We start from the raw sequence: 24,769 nt of genomic DNA, 5'->3' as shown, positions 1-24,769 counted from the left end.
TAGCAGGTGGTTCCTAATTCCAATTGTTATACCCGTTACTAGTAAAGTAAAAGGGTATACTAGAATCGCTAAAAGTGACAGGCAATGTAAAGCGTTTCCGATCATATAAAGTATATCTATTCTTAATCGGGATCAATAGCCGAGTCGATTTGTCAATGTCCGCCTTTCTGACTGTCTGTCCGTCCGTATGAACGTGGAGATCTCAGGAACTATAAAGGTTAGAAAGTTGAGATGCAGACTCCAGGGACATACGCAGGGTAAATTTATCGATTCATGTTGCCACGCCTTCCACTCCCACAAACCGCCCAAAACTGCCATGCCAACACTTTTGAAAAATATTTTGATGTTGTTTCATTTTAATATTAGGCATGTACATTTCTATCGATTTGCTAAAAATCGTTTAGCCAAGCCTACTCTAAGCACAAAGCGCCAAGAACTGTTAGTGTTGAAATTTCTCCCTCGCAATTCCGTACAATAAAAGAGTTCACGAGATTTTTATAGAGCATGCTATTTGAAATAATAAAAAAACCAATTTAAAAGAGCGAACGGACGAAGGATAGAGTGCCAATAAATCACCTTGATCAAATGGTTCCAACCTTTGAAGACGTGTTTATTAATGTGTATATTACAAAAAATAGCAGCAAGCCATTGTAAAAAAAAGTAATTTATATACGTACGTGTAAAAAAAACATATGTTTGACTACATATATATACACATACATATGTATAAGAAACTGCCCTTGGCGCCCACACGCGGTTCAGTCGGAAATCGTCTTTGTTCTAAAATTGTATATTTGCTCTTAAATGTTCATATGTACAATCATACATAAACATGCATATGTGCGGTGCTAAGTGACTGAGATAATTCCAGATAGCGTATGCACACGAACGTTCTTTATTTCATTCTTTGCCGGACCTGTTCATTAAAGCTCCCATCTTTTTATTAATTTTATTTTTTACAATCGGTATACGTTTTCTGGAACCGTAATGTTTTATAAACTATGTGCATTTATGTGTTTCTTGATTGTTGTAGAGCATATCACAACCACCATGTCCAGTGGTAAGTATTTTGTATACTTGCGTTTATATCAATAGAAACATTTACCTGCGTATTGCGAAACTGAAGTGCAAAACATACTATAGATCGTGATTGTATAAATTGAACGATCCGACTCATGGCAAAATGTCCGAGTTGTATAAAACTAAAGTTATTAAGTTATTAGGTTATTAAGTTATAAAGTTATAAAGTTATTAAGTTATTAAGTTATTAAGTTATTAAGTTATTAAGTTATTAAGTTATTAAGTTATTATGTTATTATGTTATTAAGTTATTAAGTTATTAAGTTATTAAGTTATTAAGTTATTAAGTTATTAAGTTATTAAGTTATTAAGTTATTAAGTTATTAAGTTATTAAGTTATTAAGTTATTAAGTTATTAAGTTATTAAGTTATTATGTTATTTTATTATTATGTTATTAAGTTATTAAGTTAAGTTATTAAGTTATTAAGTTATTAAGTTATTAAGTTATTAAGTTATTAAGTTATTAAGTTATTAAGTTATTAAGTTATTAAGTTATTAAGTTCTTAAGTTATTAAGTTATTAAGTTATTAAGTTATTATGTTATTATGTTATTATGTTATTTAGTTATTAAGTTATTAAGTTATTAAGTTATTAAGTTATTAAGTTATTAAGTTATTAAGTTATTAAGTTATTAAGTTATTAAGTTATTAAGTTATTAAGTTATTAAGTTATTAAGTTATTAAGTTATTAAGTTATTAAGTTATTAAGTTATTAAGTTATTAAGTTATTAAGTTATTAAGTTATTAAGTTATTAAGTTATTAAGTTATTAAGTTATTAAGTTATTAAGTTATTAAGTTATTAAGTTATTAAGTTATTAAGTTATTAAGTTATTAAGTTATTAAGTTATTAAGTTATTAAGTTATTAAGTTATTAAGTTATTAAGTTATTAAGTTATTAAGTTATTAAGTTATTAAGTTATTAGTTATTAAGTTATTAAGTTATTATAGTTATTAAGTTATTAAGTTATTAAGTTATTAAGTTATTAAGTTATTAAGTTATTAAGTTATTAAGTTATTAAGTTATTAAGTTATTAAGTTATTAAGTTATTAAGTTATTAAGTTATTAAGTTATTAAGTTATTAAGTTATTAAGTTATTAAGTTATTAAGTTATTAAGTTATTAAGTTATTAAGTTATTAGTTATTAAGTTATTAAGTTATTAAGTTATTAAGTTATTAAGTTATTAAGTTATTAAGTTATTAAGTTATTAGTTATTAAGTTATTAGTTATTATGTTATTAAGTTATTAAGTTATTATGTTATTATGTTATTATTATTAGTTATTAAGTTATTAAGTTATTAAGTTATTAAGTTATGTTATTATGTTATTATGTTATTATGTTATTATGTTATTATGTTATTATGTTATTATGTTATTATGTTATTATGTTATTATGTTATTATGTTATTATGTTATTATGTTATTATGTTATTATGTTATTATGTTATTATGTTATTAAATTATTATGTTATTATGTTATTATGTTATTAAGTTATTAAGTTATTAAGTTATTAAGTTATTAAGTTATTAAGTTATTAAGTTATTAAGTTATTAAGTTATTAAGTTATTAAGTTATTAAGTTATTAAGTTATTAAGTTATTAAGTTATTAAGTTATTAAGTTATTAAGTTATTAAGTTATTAAGTTATTAAGTTATTAAGTTATTAAGTTATTAATTATTAAGTTATTAAGTTATTAAGTTATTAAGTTATTAAGTTATTAAGTTATTAAGTTATTAAGTTATTAAGTTATTAAGTTATTAAGTTATTAAGTTATTAAGTTATTAAGTTATTAAGTTATTAAGTTATTAAGTTATTAAGTTATTAAGTTATTAAGTTCTTAAGTTATTAAGTTATTAAGTTATTAAGTTATTAAGTTATTAAGTTATTAAGTTATTAAGTTATTAAGTTATTATGTTATTATGTTATTATGTTATTATGTTATTAAGTTATTAAGTTATTAAGTTATTAAGTTATTAAGTTAGTTACTGATTAATTACTGATTAGAAGTCTTATAGGGTTTCTATTTTATGACTAAAACCATTATATGCTTTGCAAGGGTGATAATGCTTAAGTATGTATAAAAATTGTATTTTTTTGTAGACAGCATTTCGGGTTATATAAGAAAATGTTGTATAAATGGACTTCGTCATGCGCGTACCACCGCCTCCTGCAAAAATATAAACATAGCCCCAACCATAATTCCACAGCTTTGGCTTGGACTTTGTCATTCTACACTTGAAGTCTGCTGTTCTCGAGAACTGGACCATCAAAATTGTGAGCTAGGTCGACTGGCTGCTTTAGACGGTACTCGCTGCGACAGAGAAGGAAATGTTACATCTAGTTCGTACGCAACATGTTGTCGTTCTTGTCAAATTGGATTGGCAGTTAAAGCGAGTAAAGCTAACTGCAAAGATCCATTATTTTCATTTCTTTTCTCAATTGAATCATACCGAACGTGCTGTCAAGAAGCTGCTGACCTTAACGACAAGCCCGATATTGACAAAATTGAATTTAATGAAAAGGCTAATTCTATTACTGAGGGTGGTGAATTACCATTTGTTTCTGAAGAGGATATGAACGTAACTATTGTCCTTACCGGCGATGGTAAGTAAATAGTATATGTATATCGTTTAAAGTCAGAATATTTAATTTTACTTATTGTTAGATGACATATGTGGGAAAATAGAAAACCTTTGTGCCCACATATGCGAAAACACTTTTGACGCATACCAATGTAAGTGCCACCCCGGGTTTATGTTAGATAATAACAACGTAACATGCTCTCCGATGAAAACCCAAATATGTCCCAGTGGATACAATTTAGATAAACTGGATAACAAATGCATTGATATTGATGAATGCCGGGAAGAACTTCATGACTGCAAATCATCCCAATACTGCCATAATTCTAATGGCGGATTCCACTGCTTAAATGTGAAAGCAAATGACTGCCCACCTGGATTTCATTATGAACATGATTTCGATGAATGTAAAGGTAACTTTAACGTCTGTTTCAAATGTAGTAGAGTTCCTCAACTATCAGTTACTTAGCTAGTGGGAGAGTGAACGAGATATTTGAACATGTTTTTTACATATTGGCAGACATTGGTGGGACAACATTCTTTAAAAGTTTGAGCGTGGCAGTTGTAGGCGCTAGAGTGTATTCGGCAAATCTATTTATATTAAAACATTTTTTAAAAGTGCGGACGTGGCAGGTTTGGGTGGTATATAGGCATTAGAGTGAGTGTGAAATAAAATTGAGAAATGAAATAAAATAGAATCTGCATGCTTAATCTTAACTTTCAACCCCTTATAGTGCTTGAGATTACAGCGTTCATATGGACAGACAGGCAGACGTGGCCAGTTCGACTTGACTATTGATCGTGATCAAGTATACATACATATATGTATATACTTTATAGCTTCGAAATCACTTTCCTTTACCTGTAATATACTTTTCCAACTCTTGTATGCCCGTTTTTCTACGAGTAACTGGTATAAAAACCTAAAAATCGGTAATCTGAAAGTTGAAAAAACTTCTTAAGCAATACTTACTTTTATTATTTTAGCCTTTTTAATTTGAGGTCAATTTTATTCACATAGATGAGTACAAATGCAAGGATCGCAAATGTGTTAATGGTCAATCTTGTGATAGAGGTTTCAGTTTTAAAAACGGTACCTGTACAGATATTGACGAGTGCTCACATAACACATTAAACAACTGCCATGGCATTAGTAATCAGGATTGTATAAACACCGTTGGAAGCTATACCTGCAATTGCCAGGCTGGATTTAATTTGGATGCCACTCTAAATAAGTGTGTTGGTAAGTAATTTTTCATTAAATTAAAAATAGTTAGTTTTTTTTTTTAATTTTTTATAGATATAAATGAATGTTCAATAAATAATCACAACTGCCTTCCAACACAGAGATGTGATAACACGATCGGATCATATATATGCACGGTATATTAACCCTTATACAACATGTTGCTTTTGTTACATCCCGTATTCTATTTAGCGTCTTCAAAGCTGCGGCACAGGATATACCTTGAATGCGGAAACGGGGAATTGCGACGGTAAGAAACTTCCTTAAAGAAGAGATTTTCTTATATAAAACAGGAGAGTTACTCAGCTCAACCCGTTACAAGACTAACAAAAATGTTGAAAAATATCAAAACATTTTTCAAAGGTATGGGCGTGGCAGCTTTCGGCGGTTCGTGGGCGTGGCAAAAAGTTTTTCACCAAATCGATAGAAATTTACAATACTACCAAAAAGATTTAAAATTATGACATTTTTCAAAAGTTATGGCTGTTTGTGGCCTTGGCAACATGTTTTAACAAACTTTAGCTTTGTCTATGTCTCTGTAGTCTGCATGCTCAATCTCACCCTTTCTAGCTCTAATACACGTAGTTCCTGAGATCTCGACGTTGATACGGACGTGGCCAGATCGACTCGGCTATTGATCCTGATAAATATTTACTTAGTATTTTCGGAAACGCTTCCTATTGCCTGTTACTTTTTTTAAACGAATCTAGTATACCCTTTTACTCTACTAGTAACGGGTATAAATAATTTTTAAAAAGCTTTTAAAAATAGCATTTTATGTTGAGAACCAAATAAAAATTCTAACGCGGATATGTCTACTTGCTAGTTTTAATGCGTATTTATACCCGTTACATGTAGAGTATAAGGGTAACTATGTAACAGGATGAAGGTATTCCGATATTATAAAATATATATGTATTCTTGATCAGAATCAATAGCCGAGTCGATCTCGCCATGTCCGTCTGTCCGTATGAATCTTTGTAACTATAAAAGCTAGAATGTTGAAATAAAGCAGGCAGCATGCAACTCTTGCCACGCCCACTATAAAGCCCACACACCGCCCAAACGACCACAGCGTTCTCTCTTGATTTGTATAGTTAGTTAATAATACTTTTTGTCAAGTTGAATAAAATGTGATACAAAAGCAAACTAGAAAGGTTTCTGTTTATCAGGCATAAGTTAGCCAGCTTAAGTTCGCCGTATTTCAGTCGTGGGATTTCGGTAAGCCTTTCACCCCTACACACATCACCTTTGTCAGACATGACATAAGTATTAAAAGTGTCTAAGTACTGAAAAACTTTAGATATTAGAAAAAACAAAAGAGAACGCTATAGTCGAGTTCCCCGTTTTTGGCGGTTTGTGGGCGTTAGAGTGGGCGTGGCAAAATGTTTTTTGGAAAATCGATAGAAATTTACAAAACTAATACAAAAATGAAAAAATATCAAAACATTTTTCAAAAGCGTGGGCGTGGCAGCTTTTGGCGGTTTGTGGGCGTTAGAGTGGGCGTGGCAAAAAGTTTTTTTGTAAATCGATAGAAATTTACAATACCAATACAAAACTGAAAAAATATCAAAACATTTTTTAAAAGTGTGGGCGTGGCAGTTTTGGGCGGTTTGTATGCTGTATCTCAACTTTCTAGCTTTTGTAGTTCCTGAGATCTCGACGTTCATACGGACGGACAGAGTCATAAAGTTAATATTTTTGGGTTACGACTTTTATAATTGTGTAACCGACATTAATTTTCTTCTAAGATGATGATGAATGCATGCTGAGCACACATAACTGCCCTTCAAACTATGATTGTCACAATACAAGAGGATCATTCCGATGTTATAGAAAAATCACAACAATGCTAACAACAATAACGACATCAACAACAGTTTCGCCTTCATCCTCGGAAAACGGGCGAATAGGTTTTAATAACCGATACCCTCTACCTGTACACCCGGAATATTCTTTACACAACAATTCCTTTTCCACAAGTGGGCGTATGGACTGCTCCCCTGGATTTTATAGGAATAATGTTGGTGCCTGCGTTGGTAAGTGATAAAAATGTGTACACATGTACCGTCATCATATGTAATCATAACCTTTAGAGCCGTAGATCTTACAAATTACCTTGATTTTATTTTTTTTAGTATATTATTAATAGAAACAGAAAATATTCAGTTGCATATATAAAAATAAAGCTGAATGATGTGTACATTAGATTACCCGAACGTATGTAAGATGTGCTGCAATTAATTAAACATTTCCGGGCAAACGACAAATATAGTTTTCCATAATATATTGAATAAAGAATACGTATAATATATTGAAGTCTAAAGTAACCTATGCTTTTCTTACAAAAACGATTATAAAATGTATTTTCATTTTTTAATATCCTAATTTTTGCAAGACACAAATGAATGTATGGAAAAAAATCCCTGCGGTAACCATGAACGATGCATTAACACAAATGGGCATTTTCGCTGTGAAAGCTTGATCCAGTGCTCGCCCGGCTACAAATCAACAGCGGACGGTAAATCTTGCATAGGTAGGTGGCAGTTTTTAATTATCGTTGCGTAATTCATAAAAAATAGAAACTTCATAATATTAAAGGTAAATAATAATATTAAGGAAAAATTTAATTGGGAGGTAGGAAAATCATTTTTGAAAGCGTCAAATTTGGTAGCATTACGTGTGTGTTAATTGAATTTAAAGTTAATATTAGAAAGGAAGAAAAAGCGAAATAAGATATAGTCATTATAGCTATATACATACAAATTTATTATTTAATAAAGACTGCCACGCCCACAAACCGTCAAGAACTCTTACGCCAACAATTAAAAACGTGTTTTTCTTAATTTTATTGTTTGTATTGCCAATTTCTATCAATATGCCTAAAACATTTTGGCGACGCTCACTCAAACACCAATAAATTACTCAAGACTTTAACAAAAAAGACTTATAATTTTTTAATTAATTAATTGGCATCGCCCACAATCCGTGAAATGCTGACACACCAATCTTACAAACAATTTATTGATTTAACACCAAAGGAGTTTTTAAAATTTGTCCTTTCTCCTGCTAGCTAAGTACTGGAATTAATTATATTTATTATTATTATCTTAAAAAGGGTAACTAAGTATTTTTAAAATTCTGTATGTTTTCATTATCAATGTAACAATTTTCCCTGGGCATATACATATAGTAATATTTATTTGAATATTTAATTTTAATAGACATTGATGAGTGCAATACTGGTGAGCACAACTGTGGTGAAAGGCAGATTTGCCGTAATCGAAACGGTGGCTTTGTGTGCTCCTGCCCTATAGGTCATGAACTCAAGCGACACAGTATTGGTAGTAGTACATGTGTTGACACGAACGAATGTGCACTAGAGCAACGTGTATGCCCATTAAACGCGGAATGCTTTAACACCATTGGGTCTTACTATTGTGAGTGCAAATCTGGGTTTCAAAAGAAATCTGACAGTAATAATAGCACACAATGTTTTGATATTGATGAGTGTCAAGTGATTCCGGGACTTTGTCAACAAAAATGTCTTAACTTTTGGGGAGGATATCGATGCACATGTAACTCTGGATACCAACTAGGACAGGACAACCGCACATGCAATGATATAAATGAATGTGAAGTACATAAGGATTACAAACTTTGTATGGGGTGTGTATTTATCAACTTTTGGTATATGTCTTTCTATTATTATTATAATATTTAAGATTATGCATTAACACTCCTGGATCCTATCAATGTTCCTGTCCCCGTGGATATATGTTGTCTGCAGATATGAATACGTGTCGCGATATCGATGAATGCGCAACAGATTCCATTAATCAAGTTTGTACTGGCCGGGTAGGTATTTGTTATGGCTTTCTTACACGAAAATTACATTATCTTGCAGTAATTCTATATTTAAAAATAATAGAATGTATACCATTTTGATAAAAGACTATTATAACTTCATAGAAACAAATTTGCAATACTGTTAAAATTAAACAAAATAATTTTTTGAACACAAATTTATTAGGAAAGACCTTTTTTATTTCTCGTCTTCGCACTTATATTATACCACTGTTTGTACCAACAAATTAACAGTTAAGACTGTAAGGAGATGAAGCTAAAATCAATAACGCTCTCTCATCTCTCTCATTTTTAACAATCTGCTTTCGACACGAAGATCTTATTCATCTCTTAATCAAGGATGGTTCTTCTCGTGAGCACGATTGAGGCTACTAAGCCAGCTGAGACACGTTATCACGTTCTCAATTTTTCTGGGTGTACATATACATATATATTCTCGATCAGTATTAAGCCGTCTTTCCGTCTGCAACCCAGTCTCTTAGTTTTAAAGCTGTATGCAGGTAATAGCATCTAATAGTAGTGAGCTTCCCTTCTTGCTATATTTATTGAAACAGTATATACTAACACCATTCGTATATTTATTTTTATTTAGAACGATATTTGTACAAATATCAGAGGAAGCTACAGATGTACTACAATTAATTGCCCGCTTGGATACAGCATTGACCCAGAACAAAAAAAGTAAGTGGAAAACTATAAATAATGCCACAAGATAAAATATTGTGTTATTAATAGATTTTTAAAAGTTACAAAATTAATTCTTGGGTATGATTGCTGAGTTTTTCACAGGCCTGCGCTCAAAGGGGGAACTACCATTAGAGACCGATTTATCGATCGATTAAAACAATAAAAAAAAACATTTTTTCAAGCGTCTAAAGGTAGTTTTCCCCTAAGTTAGGGGGATGATTTATGATCACAAAAATATTTTTTCACTTTCGATAGAACACATTTTTTTGGGCATGGTTCAGCTGTTAATTATACCCGTTACTCGTAGAGTAAAAGGGTATACTAGATTCGTTGAAAAGTATGTAACAGGCAGAAGGAAACGTTTCCGACCATATAAAGTATATATATTTTTGATCAGGATCAATAGCCGAGTCGATCTGGCCATGTCCGTCTGTCCGTCCGTCTGTCCGTCTGTCCGTCCGTATGAACGTCGAGATCTCAGGAACTACAAAAGCTAGAAAGTTGAGATTAAGCATACAGACTCCAGAGACATAGAAGCAGCGCAAGTTTGTCGATTCATGTTGCCACGCCCACTCTAACGCCCTCAAACCGCCCAAAGCTGCTACGCCCATATTTTTGAAAAATGTTTTGATATTTTTTCATTTTTATATTGGTCTTGTAAATTTCTATCGATTTGCCAAAAAACTTTCTGCCACGCCCACTATAACGCCTACAAACCGCCAAAAATTGTGTTTAAGACTCTCCTTCTCCCACTAGCGGAGTAACGGGTATCAGATAGTCGGGGAACTCGACTATAGCGTTCTCTCTTGTTTTGTTTTTCAAACTTGTTTAGTTATTTATTAGATCTTTTCTTATTGTGATACCAACAATAATTATTCAAATCTTATTATATAAATTCGATTAATAACAATAAGAAATAATTGTATTAGTTAGAGACAGCCCTAAAATTGCATTGCTGAGCTGGAGATTCTTTGCACTTCAGTCTGATCTGACTGCAGACTGGCGTACGCGACTTCGCGAGAGGATTTTCGTGTGCGGCGAGCTTTGCTTGATTTGTACTTTTTATACCCGTTACTCGTAGAGTAAAAGGGTATACTAGATTCGTTGAAAAGTATGTAACAGGCAGAAGGAAGCGTCTCCGACCATATAAAGTATATATATTCTTGATCAGGACCAATAGCCGAGTCGATATGACCATGTCCGTCTGTCCGTCTGTCCGTCTGTCTGTCCGTCCGTATGAACGCTGTGATCTCAGGAACTACAAAAGCTAGAAAGTTCAGATTAAGCATACAGACTTCAGAGACATAGACGCAGCGCAAGTTTGTCGATTCATGTTGCCACGCCCACTCTAACGCCCACAAACCGCCAAAAACTGCCACGCCCACACTTTTAAAAAATGTTTTGATATTTTTTCATTTTTGAATTAGTCTTGTAATTTTCTATCGATTTACCAAAAAACATTTTGCCACGCCCACTCTAACGCCCACAAACCGCCCAAAGCTGCTACGCCCACACTTTTGAAAAATGTTTTGATATTTTTTCATTTTCGTATTGGTCTTGTAAATTTCTATCGATTTGCCAAAAAACTTTCTGCCACGCCCACTATAACGCCTACAAACCGCCAAAAACTGTGTTAAGACTCTCCTGCTCCCTTCCACTAGCTGAGTAACGGGTATCAGATAGTCGGGGAACTCGACTTAGCGTTCTCTCTTGTTTTTTATCTGAATTTCCTCGTTGACAAGATTTATGTGGGGGTCTCTATGGATACTTTCGCTGCGTAGGTCCTATGGTGCTCCAATGATAGCTCGCATAATCGTTGACTGAGCAATGCTACTAGGTCTGCTTGTGGAATGAATGGTACAGGGTGGGCACGTTTGTCTGTTCAGTGCCTGCGTTTGGCCTCGTTTATTATAATGCACCAGTCCGCAAACCATCTTTTCACTGTTTTAAGATGACAGACAAGTTGTGCTGGGCGTATAGATCGTCAGCAAACGTAGAAGTTGTTATCTTGTACATTATTTCTTCCAGACTGATTGGTCTGAAGGATAAATGTTGCGTCTGCCTATGAAGAGATTGAAGGAATTAGTTCAGAACCGCACACGGTGGGAATTATATGATAATTTTTGGGGTCACCAAGTGATTTCTCTATTATACGTGGTCGATACCTAAGAGTAAGTAGAACTAAGCAGTGATCAAATGATAGTTCTGCAAGTTAATCGACCGAAATACTATATCCTAGGACCTTATAACATTATTCACATCACTCAAATCAACCGATTTTATACGGAACTCGATAAAAAAACGTCTTCATACGTCCGCGACTTATATTTAGCATGCCAATGTTATTTATTTGCGTACCGTATACACAATTTTTTACTTCGCAAAAATATCTAATCCTATTTATAATGCTTAAATTAGTTTTGTATATTTCTATCGAAATGCTAAATAGGGTGTTTCTCGTTCGCACTTCCACTAGCTGAGTCGAGGATCTGGACTATATATATGTATAAGTAAAGTGCCATGAACAGGAAAAATGCCTCCTGGTCAGCACTTGGTTCGATATCTAATTGTTGCTTCCATGTGGAAAAAAAACGATCGAATATCAGTTTAATTATTTATTGTGACAATAAGTTTGGTAAGTTTAAATAAAATAAAGTTGAAGTCTGCTCGAGTCTAATTCTCTTCCAAGAATGTCGCTTGAGCCCTCAACCAGCCAGCATAAGTGCTGACCAAGCGCAACGTGACTCTCGTTGTCGCGCTCGATTGTTGCAATGGTGAGAGTGCCGGCCCAGCACCTCCATACAATGTTGTCGATATTTGCTTGACACCGCGGAATACCAGAACTGTGCTGACGCTGATACGGGGGCATCAGCGGCGGTAAGGCAGGAAACGCCCCACTTGCAGATCGGTGACAAGTTTAGCTGTATGGTGTGAGTGGCCAAGGGAAGCGTTTAGCTGGTGTTAACTTATATATACTTATATATCTTGCTTTTATAACGAAGTAAGTCCGGCTCTAGGTAATAGAGGTAATTTTTTTTTTTTTAATTCCTTCTATTCCTCTCGGGAACTTAGGGCTTCTACGAGAGCCGAATTTCTCGTATTAATTTCAGTAATTGTTGTAAGCTTTTCGACCGTTCTGGTGATTGATTGGTGGGGCTGCTACCTGTCGCCATCGGGGATTTGCGTCTACGGTGTTGTGTTGTTATTCGTAGAAAAGCGAACAGTCTGGTAACGCGCTTGCCCTGCTGGGTGTTGTTGCTGTTCGCAGCAAAACACAGGGTGCGCTTGGTACTATGTGGGTGCCCCGTTCTTTTTTCCAATTAGTGAGGAGGGGGGGTGGGGCAAGTGGAAGTTGCCGAAAATTGTTATAATAGGCATTTTTTATGTGGAAGAATACTTTCTAAGAGTTAGAAAAGCATTTCAGAGAGGAAGTTTTTGTATGGCCATGCTCTCGTCATGGGTGGGGTTTGAACCCACGACCCCGTGGTTAGCAGGTAGTTGCGCTATCCACTACAATTATCGATCGATATTAATCGACTGTTGCGCGACTTGTTGGAGAGGAATGAAAAAGTTAGTATTTATGTCTCTATATCGATCACCATTGGTAACATTTTGTCCATCGTCTTTTTTGAAGAAGTACGAACCAACAATTTTACCAACTTATTCAGTTTTTCTGAATGTAACGGTGTTAGGAGAAGTAGCTTCACCTCAAAGATTGAGTCTATTCATAATGAATTGCCAAACCAAACTAAAAATATATCACTTGACAGCTGTTAAATCGGTCGCTATCTTAAGCAGTAATTCAAGCTTAAGATTCTTGATTCTTAAGATTCTATTCCTCGAAACAAAACACCCACCCGTTAAAGTGATTTGCCATGTTATTTAGCCTTGAAGAGATACATAGAGTGCTATATAACATATTTAAACCCCCATTTATATCGATTTTTTTCTTGCAGTCGATGCCGCCAGAACACTAACTTTTGTGAAGGAGAAAATTGTTACACCAAACCGTCAGCTTACACATATAATTTTATAACATTCGTTTCTAAGCTAATGATACCTCCAGAGGGTCGTACCATATTTACATTGAGAGGACCACTTTGGTATGATAATATCGATTTTGATCTTCAAATTGTTCGCATACAAGCAGCCACCAATATTCGAAGGGCAACCAATGCATGTTTTGAGTACGTATTCAAAAAATATATTTATCCTAATTTTACAATAAAGTGATTAAATTATTAACAGCACTTTAAAAAACAACAACCAAGTTGACGTGCAACTAAAGAAATCATTGGAGGGTCCCCAGGATATCGAGTTGGAGTTAAGTATGACAGTGTACACAAACGGAATGCCCCGTGGGAAAAGTGTAGCAAAACTATTTCTTTTTGTTTCTCAACATATATTTTAAAAAAAAATAGTGTATTTCATTTGGTACGAACATGTGTAACTTAACATTTCCTACAAATCTGTATAGTAGACACAAATAAAAAGAGAACGCTATAGTCGAGTTCCCCGCGGCAAAAAGTTTTTTGGCAAATCGATAGAAATTTACAAGACTAATACAAAAATGAAAAAATATCAAAACATTTTTCAAAAGTGTGGGCGTGGCAGCTTTGGGCGGTTTGTGGGCGTTAGAGTGGAAGTGGCAAAAAGTTTTTTGACAAATCGATAGAAATTTACAAGACCAATACAAAAATGAAAAATTATTAAAACATTTTTTAAAAGTGTGGGCGTGGCAGTTTTGGACGGTTTGTGGGCGTAAGAGTGGGCGTGGCGGCATGATTCGACAAACTTGCGCTGCGTCTATGTCCCTGGAGTCTGTATGCCTAATCAACTTTCTAGCTTTTGTAGTTCCTGAGATCTCGACGTTCATACGGACAGACGGACGGACAGACGGACATGGCCAACTCGACTCGGCTACTGATCCTGATCAAAAATATATATACTTTATATGGTCGGAAACGCTTCCTTCTGCCTGTTACATACTTTTCAACGAATCTAGTATACCCTTTTACTCTACGAGTAACGGGTATAATTATACTAAAGGAATTAATATTTACCTCGATGTTACATTTCTTCCTAATAGTAGCTAATATTCCGACGAGGAACATTTTTATTTTGGTAATATATATAAGTTTTTAATAAACTTTTAAATAATCTTGATTTTTGCAAATTTGTTATTTACGCTTTGAAAATTTGTTTTTTTTAAACTTCAAACCGCCTAGTAAATTGATTCTATATTGGTTCGAATCTACAATTTGTTTTAAAATTTTGCGGTGCACAATTACCTTGTTGCGTACACCCTTTTCGTGAGATCGTAAGACTTTGAAGATTCAAAACCAGAATCTAAAAGCAGGGGAAGGGGTACTATAATCGCCTTGACTCAGTTGGATCGCGACAAAGAAAATGCAAGTCGACAATAACCGAGTCTCCGATGACCCGGTCAGCGGCTGCAATAGATTGCTGAAAGTAAATAAAATCAATCAAGGGGGTATTGACTACCCAAAATAGGGGAAAGAGAGAAATATGATTCCTAGGTGGGAACACTTGGCACAGAAGACCAATTGATCAGAAAAAAGCTCTGTGCCGGTATAAAAAGACCATGGCTAACCGATGAAAGGGCAGGCAGATAGAGAGTCAGTACCCGGGTAAACACCCGTCGTCCGTCGGTACCCGGGAAAACATCGGTACGTCAGATACCCGGGCAATTGTCCTTTTGTCCATCGATGAGAAGACTCAGGGATAACTCCAGTCTCAAAGAAAAACGTCAAGAAGCAAGGACACTATCATCCTTTAAAGGAAATAACAGGACTAACAAGGAACACACTTTGAAGGAAGACCATAGTTCCACGAAATTCTCAGGATGGGCGGCAAGGAGTCTAAGGCCTCCGACAACACAGCAAATGTGATAAACACCGGGGAGGTTGTCGACCAAACACAGGAAATAAAGGGGTTCAGCATACCCTGAAATTCATCGCGACTTTACTGATCTTCCTGGCTTTATTAAAGCTAGTGAAAATGTACAAGAGATCAGTACAGCGGAGGAGGGACTATCACCATACACTGGATAGAATTGCATCCGGTTTCACAAAAAGTGCATAATTGAAAATACTAACGGCAAAACAAATAAATAAAGAACAAGTGAACCGGTGCATTGCCGTGCTTGCAGGTGCTTCCTAACAAGTGCTTACTTCAAGTAATCCGAGAGCCGAATAGCAGCCAAAGCGTGCCACAAAAGGGACCTCAGAGCGACGTTTGTAGTCGTGAATAGCCAACAATTTTTGTTGACGAGTATTACATGGCACTAGCCAACACTCTATTACTCAATAAAATTATGCTATTATTGTAACTACAACAAAATGAGTAGGTAAATATTTCCAGAAGGTGTGCTGACGCGAGAAGTGGAGTAGGTCAAAAACGATGACGTTTGACGGCCAACCTTGACAAAAGGGGATCGTATTGCGCGGCCCGCGACGATCCATCAGGCATGCGGACGTATGAAGAGGAGAGAACGTGGCCGAAACATTGCCAGATCGTTTTACGATCAAGCTACAGCTTGTGGGGCAATGAGGACTGCCTACTGACGAACGGTACAAGCTTGTTCACGCACTACTAATATTTATTATCTTTATGTTGAAGAGGTGAGGGGCATACCAAGATCCCACGACCCAAAATCGACGAGCTTACGCTGGCATCATGGTGCCTGAACATCAGATGCCCCTCCCTCGGCCTTAGTCTTTTCCCAGGACGAATACACCGACGCACGATGGCGCAAAAGAAACAAATGCTATACAAAAATCAAATTTTTTGCGTTGCGTGGGATATTGCATTCGACAGGTAATAGTTCAAAAGGGCTGAATCCAAAAAATAATTCAAATTTGTTCAGTATTTTAGAAGTTACACGTGTTCAAAGTTGAACCTTTTTTGGGTTGCAAAAATAGCAGGTCTTTTTTGTAGCAAATTTGGACTTTGCGGTCGATTTTTAGGTAGAATAAATGTATAATATTCTTTGGAAGTGCAGGAATACCTACCTTACCGAAGTAGTAATTTTCACATATTTTTTATCTTTGATGGAGTATATAAATCGATTCCCTACCATTCCCAAATTGAATGATTATTTTTTTTTAGAGAAAACGAATGAAAAGTATTTGTCGATGCTGTATAAAAATTGGGAAAACTGCCTCCAAAAACATTAATTTTACTGTATAACATTTACTATTTCTCAAACCATATTGTATGACCACTTAATCGAAAAGGTACTAAAATAACATTTCATTATGAAAATTATTAAAATATTTGAACTGGTTCAAGAGTTATGATTTTTGTAACCCAAAAGTATCTAAGGCGCCACTGTGTGACGTAACAACCTATACTATGCAGCTTGGAATTTTTTTGTCGACACTGGCGGCAAAGTAACATTGTAACACTGGCGGCACCGACATTGCAAACAATCTTATTCGCTTGAGGCATGGATGGAACACATAAGGGTATAACAAACAACGATATATTATTTGGCTGCAACTAACGTAGCAAGTTGATCTTTTTGTATAAGAATCATAGGGAAACATTTTTAACGGGAAAGAATTTTATTGTGTCTTTCATACCCGTTTATTTCCATTTTAGTTATTAAATGTTTAATTTTCTGATTTTGTTAACAATTGATTTCCACAACTTATTATTCATACAATTAGCTTAAAAAGTGAAATGGTCCAAAGAAAAATGTATTCCATTCGTTCTTAGTTAGCGTATTTCTGTTGAGTTTTTGCTTAAATCACTATCATCGACAAATTCAACGTGCGTGAAGGGAAAGTGACCATTTTTTCCATTTAATTCTCCCTCCCATTGTCCATTAATGTTTGTTTTAGTGACTTTAATAATATCACCTATTTCCAATTTTAAAGCAGTCTTATCGTATGCGTTTGGAACCCTTGACTGTTTCACGCGGGCGTATGCAGGCAGTTTTCGCTACGTTAAAAAAATCGAAAACATTATTTTTATAAAAATACTTTTTTGCAACCCTTACATTTAAATCTGTTCTTTTAAGTGTACTTCCAAACACATTACTAGATCCTGAAATGGTTGGTTCGTTTTTATCAATGGCATCTTCATCCATATAATCGTCATACTGAAAAAGAAATTTTTTTTAAATGATTAGATTTTCGACGCTTTTCAAAAATAAATAATGTCTTTTTTATTTCTTCAAGGCCATCTCATTTTAGCATCCTCTACTTGACAAGCAAAAGATTTGACAATTGTCAGTTATATCGCTGCAATTAGTTTTTGTTTGTTTATTAATGTATTTAAAAAAACTTTTAAAGACTCTAAGATTTCGACTGAGAACTGAGGGCTATTAAGTATTCTATGATCTCAGCTGCTATTCCTAAACAGTTTTCTGGATTATCAGTTACCTGTTAGTCATATGGGCGCAATTTAGCGGCCGTTATTGATTAAATTATTATTTTTGTATTATAATTTTGATTATTTTTTGTCGTGTTATGTTTTAAAGTGTTTTGGTTTTTGTAAAATACAAATTTTTATAATTTATGGGGATTTGTGTCGCTGTAACGAATGTGTTAATAAATCAATCATAGTTTAACAACGAACCACAAAAAAACCAAAACCATTTTTCAAGTATGCGAAGTAGGAACTTATTAGCTAAAGAAAAATACGAAATTTTGTTATATGCCCAAAGCTTTGACTATAAAAATAGAGTTTTATTTGAGTGCCTGAGTTAGTGCTAGGATAAATAGGAAGAATGCCGTGAAAAAGTTAGCTTTTTCACCCGTGCTTTTGGGATTTCACATAAGAAAGATATTAAAAAACCAAATTAAAGAAGAGAGGACACTATAATCGTTACTCTGATATTTCTAGAATATTAGTAGAAATTAAAAAACAAACAAGAGAGAACGCTATAGTCGAGTTCAACGACTGTCTGATACCCGTTACTCAGCTATTGGAAGTGCGAAGGAGAGCGGTTTGGGAGCGTTAGAATGGGCGTGGCAAAAAGTTTTTTGGCAAGTCGATAGAAATTTACAAGACTAATACAAAAATTACAAAATTTTTAAAACATTTTTCAAAAGTGTGGACGTGGCAGTATTTGGCGTTAGAGTGGGCGTTGCAAATTGACTCAACACACTTACGCTGCTTTTATGTCTCTGGAGTCTGTATGCTTAATCTCAATGCTCTCATATGCTTTCTAGCGTATGTAGTTCCTGAGATCTCGACGTTCATACGGACGGACATACAGACGGACATGGCCATATCGACTCGGCTATTGATCCTGATCGAGAATATACTTTATATGGCCGGAAACGCTTCCTTCTGCCTGTAAGATACTTTCCAACAAATCTAGTATGCCCCTACTACTCTTACTCTACGAGTAACGGGTATAATTACAAATTTTTTAAAACGTAGGAGTGACAGTTTTGGGAGGTTTGTGGGCGTTAGAAGCCAAAGGTGGTAAACATGTTCTACGTTCATACGAGCGTACGGACAGATCAAGAATATATATACTTTGTATGGTCGAAAGCGCTCTTTTCCAGCTATAACATACTTTTTAACGAATCTAGAATCCAAAAAAGAGTAATAAGTTCCAAAGATATTGGTTTACGCACCTGTTGTATATAAGGAACCGGTATTTGTCCAATTTTCCCTAAAGAGTTACGCGCAGTCCACCATTGATCCTCGTCTTTTCGAACTATAGTCAAAACTTCACCTCTTTGAAAAGGCAAATCATCTTGATCCTTTAATAAAGATGATAAATTAAATTACTTACGAAAATTGATAATGGTGTAAATGCTCACGCTGCCAACGAAATCGAATTTTCCTATTACTTTTTCCACCCTTTTACACGCAGGCCGTTTTAAAGGGGTTGTATCCAAATAATGGAGAGTGTAAAAAGTTAATAGTTTCGGTAGATTATCAAAAGATTGATCCCCAATGCGGTAAACGATTTGATCCTGTTGTTGAACTTTGTTAATGATGTAGTTGCTAACTTTTGTATCTTCTCTAAATAATAAAAATCTTTATAAGTAAAAAATAATTTTATAGTAAGCGCAAAAATTCTTAAAAACTAAACAAGATATTTGTTTAAGGTAGTATATGAAAGTCTCTGTTTTAAAAATTAGATATATTTTTATGTCATATTTTTAAAGCAAGAGGGCATTCTTGATACGATATTTCATTTATGTAATATATGTCATTTATGTTATATATGTAATAAAAAGTAACATGATAATAATCCTTCGATGAATGACGCGTGGTCAGCCCTACCATAGGAAATAAAGTTTTTACTTCGTAATAATTTTCACTTATAAAGCTTAATTCTTTAATTTATTTACCTCGTAAATACTTGGCGTACATATTACATTCATAAAAAATTGCCATTGGCTTGATGAGCTCATCATACATATTTTAATATCTGTTTTATAATTGCATCCCGTACTATAGTAGAGAAATACAAAATTAAACACAAGATATGTCTGATATGTCTTCAATGTTTACCGCTGGATCTAAATATGAAACAAAAATTTAACAAGAATTTTGTAATATTTTTTTGTGTGAAGTTACAGCTTTTAAAATGTTACTAAATTGTCTCATGAACCATTTTTAAAGTCTTGTCCGTTCAGATCGGACCACCACAGGTGGTGTGGACTCTAGGTGGGAAACCATACTCAGTGACAATCTGGCATCGAATTGGTTAATTATTCAAACGACCACTTTTGTTGGCCAGCATAGACACTTGGCAAACTAATATTGGGATTTAAATTATAGCCATTACTTTAAGTTTGAGAATTCTATGACTGTCCCGAGTCCGGTTGTTTGTCTCAGAAAAGGAGAGTAGCCTTTTATTATTATAAGAAGATAAATTAAATATTTCTTTTCAGCCTCCTTGATATCTTAGAATCAAGGTCCAGATGGAATAATTAAGATTGTAAGTTTTGTCGTATGAGAATATTTTTAGATTTTTCATTACGTTCTTTCTTCTATTTGTGCATATCACAAGCATTTGAGCGCTCAGAAACCAGCTGCTGTTGAAGATCGCGAATATAGGTTGTTACGTCGTATGGATTTGAAGCCATTGCGTTGTTGTTTGGGCTCTCGTTGTCGGTGAATAGTTTCTTTTAGTAATTAGTGAATAGATTGTTAGTAAATCAATTCTTGTTCATATGAATGTTATCTTAGAGTACATCTTTCGCATTTTTTTTTTTGTTTCAATTTGTGAATTGTTTCAATTTTTGTTTTTTGCTACAAGTTAACGAACGAAAGAGAAGACGATATTAGACAGATTTAAAGTTCCAATAGCTATTTCAGTAGTTGTAGCCAACGAGGATAGACTGAAAAAACACAATTTGAAAGAAAATACACATATTGGCTTATATGTATAAGAGACTGTATTAAATCAAGCGTCGCACAGTGGCGCATTAGAAACTTTAGCTTTGCCAGTTGAGATATTTTCATAATTTTTTTAAATGAATGGTAGTTTTAATACCTTTCGATTAAGTGGTCATACAATATGGTGTGATAAATAGTAGGTTTTATACTCGAAAATTAATGTTTCTGGAGGCAATTTTCTAAATTTGTATCCAATTTCGACAAATACTTTTCATTTGTTTTCTCTGAAAATGCTAATATGGTACATATTTAATGTTTTAAAAACAAAAAACAAATACATTTTAAAGAAAAAAAAATTTATGTTTTTTTATTTTGTAAATTTTTTATCTATTTTTACCTTTTTTATAAATAATTAAAAAAATTCATTCAGTTTCACTTAATTTATTATTTTTGAAGAATAGTTACTCATTAAAAATCATTACAAAGTCAGGGATTGAAAAACAAGCCGCCAATACAGGAAAAATGTATGCCCGCCATACAATTTCGTACAGCAAAGCGACTGCGCTTGTAGCAGAATTTGCACTAAGCCACGCGTTTTTTACGCTGAGTTGAAAGTATCTTTTGCCTAAAAATTCGGGGTGGGACGTGGGGGGACCCGAGCTCTCTTTATTCTGATAAAGAACATATTCAAAGCCCAGGGTATGGTAGGAAATCGATTTATATACTCCATCAAAGTTCAAAAATATGTGAAAATTACTACTTTGGTAAAATAGGTATTCCTGCACTTGCAAAGAATATTATACATTTATTCTACCTTTGTTTTACCGAGACCGAGACCATAACCAAGCCGGTCGGCCGCAAAGTCCATATTTGCTATAAAAAATACCTGCTTTTTTCAACCCAAAAAAGGATCAACTTTGAACACGTGTAACTTCTAAAATACTGAACCGATTTGAATTATTTTTTGGATTCAACACTTTTGAACTATTACCTGTCGAATGCGATATCCACGCAACTAACCGTTGTCATAAAAAATTTGAATTTAGGATAGCATTTGTATCTAATGCGCCACTGTGCGTCGGTGGTTGTTGCCTTATAAGATATCGAGTGGGAGGACTCAAAGAAGAAACGCGTGAAGGTAATTAAACTCCACGGCACAACATTTTAACTTATTTATCCAATCAGCGAGTGCGCGTAGGGGTGGTAAATTAACCCTCGCATATGTCTTAAAGCTGTTGGTTATCTGCTCTGAGAAAGCCAAAATCCTGCGCCCATTAATAAGTCTACCTGACGCGGAATCGAAGAATATAGGGCTACAATATATCGCCATAAGGGAGAAAATAAAAAAACATATTTCACTCGTACTACGAGGTTGAAAATAAAAAGAAAGATTCTGTAATATCCGATACGAAAGCAGAGGTGCTTTTACAAAGTTTTCTTGGACACACAGTTGTATGAATTCTAACTATGCAAGAACTTGCTTTAAAAGTAGGGTGAAGTTTTTAAAATCCGAGCTTCAACTAAATTATAGTTTCGATGGAAGCACAGGCCATTCCAGGACAAGGACATACCGATGAACAAAAGTATCATGTCGATATTGATTCAAGCGATACTGTACTTGGGAACAATCGCACACTACAATTTAGTAGGTTCTGTAAACCATTAAAGTTGGAATTTATTCAAAAAAGCCTAGTTTTGGAGCATAACAACTTGGAAGAACAAATAAAGTGAAGTCTGCCCAATTTGTTTTGGAAAAAGGGAAAACTATGTGTGTTACGTTTTGTTTGCACATAACAGTAATTTATGGGAAGGCACCAGATCAAGCCTATCTTATTCCATTTTTCGAGCAACTCTATAGGACTCTATAACTCTATATCTATTCAATACAAATTTTTAAAGTGAAAAATTTTTGCCGCTTCAGGATCATTTAAAGTATGGCTTCACTGTTGGATTCGTTTTTTTTTTTAATTCATCGTTAAGATAAGTTATAAAATCATTTTAAAAAAGGAGAATAACTAATGATGAGGATAAGAAAAAAACTAATAATAGGAAACGACCATTCTGAAAATATTGAAGACGATCCACTTGAGCTCAGGACTTTTAAATTATCTGCCATAAGGAAACTGCGCCACGCCTGTTTTCTTAAAATACGTTTCATATTAGCATATAAAGCCTTTTAAAAACAAGAATCCAAATACTAAACCCGAATACTACCTTTTGCTTTAAAGTTATTAAAGGGGCGGTGCCCCGACCACAGTTTTTGGGATTCGCATAGTGTATGTATATCAATACAAAAAACCTAAATATCTTTCTACGCTCTGGAGTTATAAGATACAAAAATATAAGGTGCGTTGCCCCGCCCACAATATTTGTAATTATAAAAGATTTGGACTAATAAAATCCTATACAAAAAACAAACTTAATACATCTCTCCATTTTGGAGGTATTTAAATTTCGGCCACCAAAAAGGTATCATTCAGCCTATATGACAGCATGACAGCACGAGTCTCGCATTGATCGGGTCTAGTGCCGGTAAATGGTTTCAGCTGGTGTTGTGCGTAAAATTGTCGAAATAAAAAAAAAAATGTATCATAGAATGCCAATATTGCTTATAAGACAAAAAATGTTTACTTCCGTTTCTGCGATAAAAACAAGAGGGGATTAATAACATTGCGTTGTTAACTCGACACTTATTGTAAGCTATAGTTCGCTGCCGTGACATTCCGGCAAATAGTAGCTATCCTACTTGCACATATTCTGTCATTACTCCATTAAACTGGGTAGCTAGTAGCTGATAGCGAAAAAACCCCTATTAAAGCAATTCGTTCGGTGTCCGTTCAAGTTTATTTATACGTTCTTAGTGATATTTTGCAGAATGGCGCCACATATGGTTAACCGTTAACCTGGTTAACAGTCAAATGCATCATGCACCGCATGCATTAATAGGACGTAAGATAAAGGGATAAATGCTCCAAATATATTATGAAATAGTGAAATTGCTCGAAAAATGTATACGTGCCAGACAAAAAAAAGAATCAGAAATTATTTGTTTATAGTTGCAAAAGAAGGTATCTTTCTTTAAATTTTTTGTTGTGTTTTTAAATTGATCTTGCTACATAAAAATGTTATAGGATATGTTATACAATTCGTTATAAGCTGCGATTAAGACAAACGGACATTAAATATTTCTCACTAACTACCCCATAAATTTCGGTAAATTAGTGGGCCTCAAGGGTTTGTAGTGCCTGACAAGAAAAGTGATATTTGCTAGAAGATTAATTTTAAAAATTGACTTTTCTTAAATTGAATCTCCAATATAAGCAAAGTCCGCATAGATTAATAAGATTGGTAAATTCATTTTACGTAGAACATATGGGAAAAAATCAAAATTATAGAAAACAGCAATTAAACAATAAATGTGCAGATGTAACACAGCGACAAGTCAAAATTATAGAAAACAGCAATTAAACGATGAATATGCAGATGTAACACAGCGACAAGTCTGTATTTATGTATTTTGTTTACTTACCTGACACAAAGTACATAATCCCCTGCTATCGAATTACTGTCACGGACCAAAAATACTCCTCTCTCGCGTTCGTTCATCAATACTTCGGTAGCATCCTGTCGGGACATGGGACCAAAGTACCATCTATTAGGAACACATTTTGATATTAAATAAACAATTGATATCTTTTTTTTAACTCTTAACTTGATCTATAGTTACCTGTTCCTATCAGAAACGTCAAATGTATCCATTTCCGTTGACGCTTTATCTCAGACAAATTACAACAAAACCCGTCCAGATTAAAGAAACAGAAATATCGTGAAAGTATTTCCTATGTCGCATATAGCCGATTAAATACCAATATCCTTCAGTGATTTCATTTTTGAATTTCTCTCCTAAAATACATAAGAGTTTTGCCCTTTATATGTGTATCTAGCTGGGCCACCGTTTAGATATCTAAA

At 34.1% G+C, this 24,769-nt stretch overlaps 2 protein-coding genes across 15 annotated transcripts; one reads left to right on the top strand and one right to left on the bottom strand.

Annotated features, from left to right (window-relative positions):
* The first annotated feature begins 728 nt into the window (after positions 1–728).
* Positions 729–13,973, top strand: LOC120454917 (fibulin-5). 4 transcript variants are annotated; one of them, XM_039640643.1, is made up of 13 exons: positions 736–1,060; positions 3,182–3,685; positions 3,747–4,076; positions 4,685–4,906; positions 4,964–5,046; positions 5,102–5,159; positions 6,661–6,948; positions 7,308–7,445; positions 8,134–8,578; positions 8,635–8,767; positions 9,369–9,457; positions 13,420–13,650; positions 13,712–13,973. In XM_039640643.1, the coding sequence occupies exons 1-13, from the start codon at positions 988–990 to the stop codon at positions 13,872–13,874; spliced, it is 2,757 nt and encodes a 918-aa protein (XP_039496577.1). In that variant the 5' UTR covers positions 736–987; the 3' UTR covers positions 13,875–13,973. The 4 variants fall into 4 exon arrangements, with proteins under 4 accessions (XP_039496580.1, XP_039496579.1, XP_039496577.1 ...); XM_039640646.1 differs by lacking the exons at positions 8,635–8,767; positions 13,712–13,973 and having other exon boundaries at positions 729–1,060; positions 13,420–13,636; XM_039640645.1 differs by lacking the exons at positions 6,661–6,948; positions 7,308–7,445 and having other exon boundaries at positions 733–1,060.
* Positions 13,974–17,033: 3,060 nt separating this feature from the next.
* LOC120454873 (adapter molecule Crk) lies at positions 17,034–24,769 on the bottom strand. 11 transcript variants are annotated; one of them, XM_039640430.2, is made up of 6 exons: positions 24,528–24,769; positions 24,330–24,452; positions 19,270–19,489; positions 19,081–19,209; positions 17,490–17,591; positions 17,034–17,431 (listed from the first exon to the last, which is right to left on the bottom strand). In XM_039640430.2, exons 1-6 carry the CDS (start codon positions 24,557–24,559, stop codon positions 17,207–17,209), a joined length of 831 nt encoding a protein of 276 aa, XP_039496364.1. In that variant the 5' UTR covers positions 24,560–24,769; the 3' UTR covers positions 17,034–17,206. The 11 variants fall into 11 exon arrangements, 8 of the variants coding, with proteins under 8 accessions (XP_039496364.1, XP_039496365.1, XP_039496370.1 ...); XM_039640431.2 differs by having other exon boundaries at positions 19,270–19,474; XM_039640436.2 differs by having other exon boundaries at positions 19,270–19,469.

This window comes from Drosophila santomea, chromosome 4 (assembly GCF_016746245.2).
Source record: "Drosophila santomea strain STO CAGO 1482 chromosome 4, Prin_Dsan_1.1, whole genome shotgun sequence".
Classification (NCBI taxonomy): Eukaryota; Metazoa; Arthropoda; class Insecta; order Diptera; family Drosophilidae; genus Drosophila; species Drosophila santomea.
Note: the sequence above shows the minus strand (reverse complement) of the source record. Positions and strands in the feature narration are given on the sequence as shown.